Source organism: Plasmodium gonderi, assembly GCF_002157705.1.
Source record: "Plasmodium gonderi DNA, contig: Pgo-contig_358, whole genome shotgun sequence".
NCBI lineage: Eukaryota > Apicomplexa > Aconoidasida > Haemosporida > Plasmodiidae > Plasmodium > Plasmodium gonderi.
In genome coordinates this window covers 778-3,329 of record NW_021629259.1, presented here as the reverse complement: position 1 = coordinate 3,329, position 2,552 = coordinate 778, and the positions used below count along the sequence as shown (strand labels likewise).

At 19.4% G+C, this 2,552-nt stretch overlaps 1 protein-coding gene across 1 annotated transcript; it reads right to left on the bottom strand.

Annotated features, from left to right (window-relative positions):
- Positions 1–697: 697 nt before the first annotated feature.
- Positions 698–1,891, bottom strand: PGO_003085 (variable surface protein; the record flags this gene model as incomplete). Its single annotated transcript, XM_028691246.1, has 3 exons — positions 698–865; positions 993–1,724; positions 1,880–1,891. The coding sequence occupies 3 exons, from the start codon at positions 1,889–1,891 to the stop codon at positions 698–700; spliced, it is 912 nt and encodes a 303-aa protein (XP_028547047.1).
- Between the last annotated feature and the right edge of the window lie 661 nt (positions 1,892–2,552).

The window sequence follows — 2,552 nt, the reverse complement described above, 5'->3', positions numbered from 1 at the left end:
ATCATATCATTAATGTTATTTATAATATATAACAATGTAGAAAGATAATTGAAATTAATGAATTCGTAAATATAAAAAATATTAATATATTTAAGATATATAAAGTATAGGAAATTCAATCAAAGTTTAGTATATAAAATATTCATAATACATGCAAGTTTAGAATTAATGAATTATTAAATAAGGGGTAATTATAATAGTAAATATTCATATTATTGTATAAAATAAAAATATTTTAATCATAACAATAAAACATGTAATTATATATTGTATGATATTATTTTACATATCATTATTAAATTTATATAGATATAATATTACAAAAAAATTCTAAAAACATATATTGTCTATAAAATAAATACAATTATAATATATGTATATTTATGGTAATATGAATATATATTATAAATAATAAGCATGTTAAATATTAATATTTTGTAATAATATATATTAATGTTTGAACAAGGACTATACTATATCATTAATATGCATTATTCATTTTTATGAAATACGATGCAAATATACTCACAAATTATATATTGAAAACCATCGGATATAAATAATTAAATGATAAAACGTTGAAATATAATGTAAAATCTAAATAAAATTGAATACTTATAAACTATTAATCCTATGGTGTTAAAGAATATATTACATAGCATATATTTTAAAAGCCTAATCCCGCCTTATACATTTTTTAGAAGTATCGTAATGGGTTGTATGGTATTTGAGAACTTTTATTAATTAATTCTTCATTATCATTTTCAAATGAATTTAATAATTTTATATACTTTTTATTTTTTCTTTTCCACATTCTCTTTATTATACTTGTTATCGGATGTAAAGAAGATACATATGAAGTATACTGATATTATAGGGAAAATTTTTATATATGCATTTATATGTGTATTATATATTTTATATAATTTTTCCATAATCATTTGTATTGTAAACTGTAATACAAATATACTTAGATTAATTTTATTTTTAACCTTATAAAGAAAGAATGTAATCATTAATGTAGTTAATAAAATAATAAAAAAGACTAAAATTATAGTGCGTGGATTAATTCTAGATGCATGATGTGAAACTACGGGAGTCTCTACTTTTGATGTAACTTGTATCATATTTCCCTTATCTATATGTTCTCTATTTTCTATATAATCTTTTTTAAAATTACTTAGCAATTCATAAAGGCTGTGGTTATCTACGCCATTATGCTTTCTTGATAGTTCCATGTACTTCTCATAACATTCACTATTAGATGTGCATTTATTATTTTCCTTTTTTAACATATCATATAGGTTATCCAGTGTTTCCAATATTTTAAATGTGCTTTCATCAAGATCATCAACATGATTTTTACATATATCCTGAACCTTCTTATAAATTTCTGAATCCGTGTTTCTAATCATAGAACTGTAAGCAACATTAGTGTTTTGGGTAGAGTGTTCATTTGATTTTAGTATTTGTTTTAGTTTATAGTTGAAATATTTGCAACAACGTGTTGTATAAGAAGGGGTTGCTTTACTATATATATAGTCTAAATATATTATAAGTTCTGTACACTTTGGCATAAAACTCTCCCTGTTTTCGCGAAAATTGGATAAAATTGTAATAGCTGTACACGGATTTACAAGTTCTGAACTATTTTCCAATGAGCGATTCCTTGCATGATTATTATAATCATCTGAACAGGTTGGAAATATATTCATAAAATTGAACTGTAAAGGAGTTATAATAAATATTAAAGATTAAAATATCATTGATGAAAAGGTATTTTTTCCTATGTTTATATACGTATCAATATTTTAAAATTAGTTATTGTAAATTTTAATTTATATTAATATTAGAAACATTCATTTGTTTTTGTAATTACTTCGGCAGACATTGTGCTATTTATGCAATCTATACAAAATAATGTTAATATTATTGTAATTATAAGTGTACATGAGTAAGCATATTATATTAAATACAATATATATATAAAATACACATGAATATACAATATATATATTGTAAAAAAAATTTTAATTTATATTTTTATTTAATTCTTCGTATATAATAGAATGTGATTTTATAACCGTTATACACAGACGAAGTAATAATCCATTTTATTAAATGATATGAAAGAAACATATAGAAATTTGAAATTATATAAAAATAAAAAATTATAGGAATAATATTTTGCATTATTTTTATACATATAATAATCATATAATAAATTATTTATTCAATATAATACTCTGGGAATATATATATTTATATAATGAATCCATTATACGATAATATATATATATCTTATTCTTGAATATGTATATTGAAAATAAGGTGATATTAATAATAAATGCACATTTTATCAAGCAAATATATAAATTTTCTTTTATAAATTTTGTATTTATATTTTCTTTTTTTTATCAAAATGTATATTTCTTGTAATTTTATAATGTATTCTAAAATTGAATTATATAGTTATATATAATAATCAATATGTACTATTTTAATAAAATAATATGTTTAACATAAAATATATTATTAATTATAAATTTACA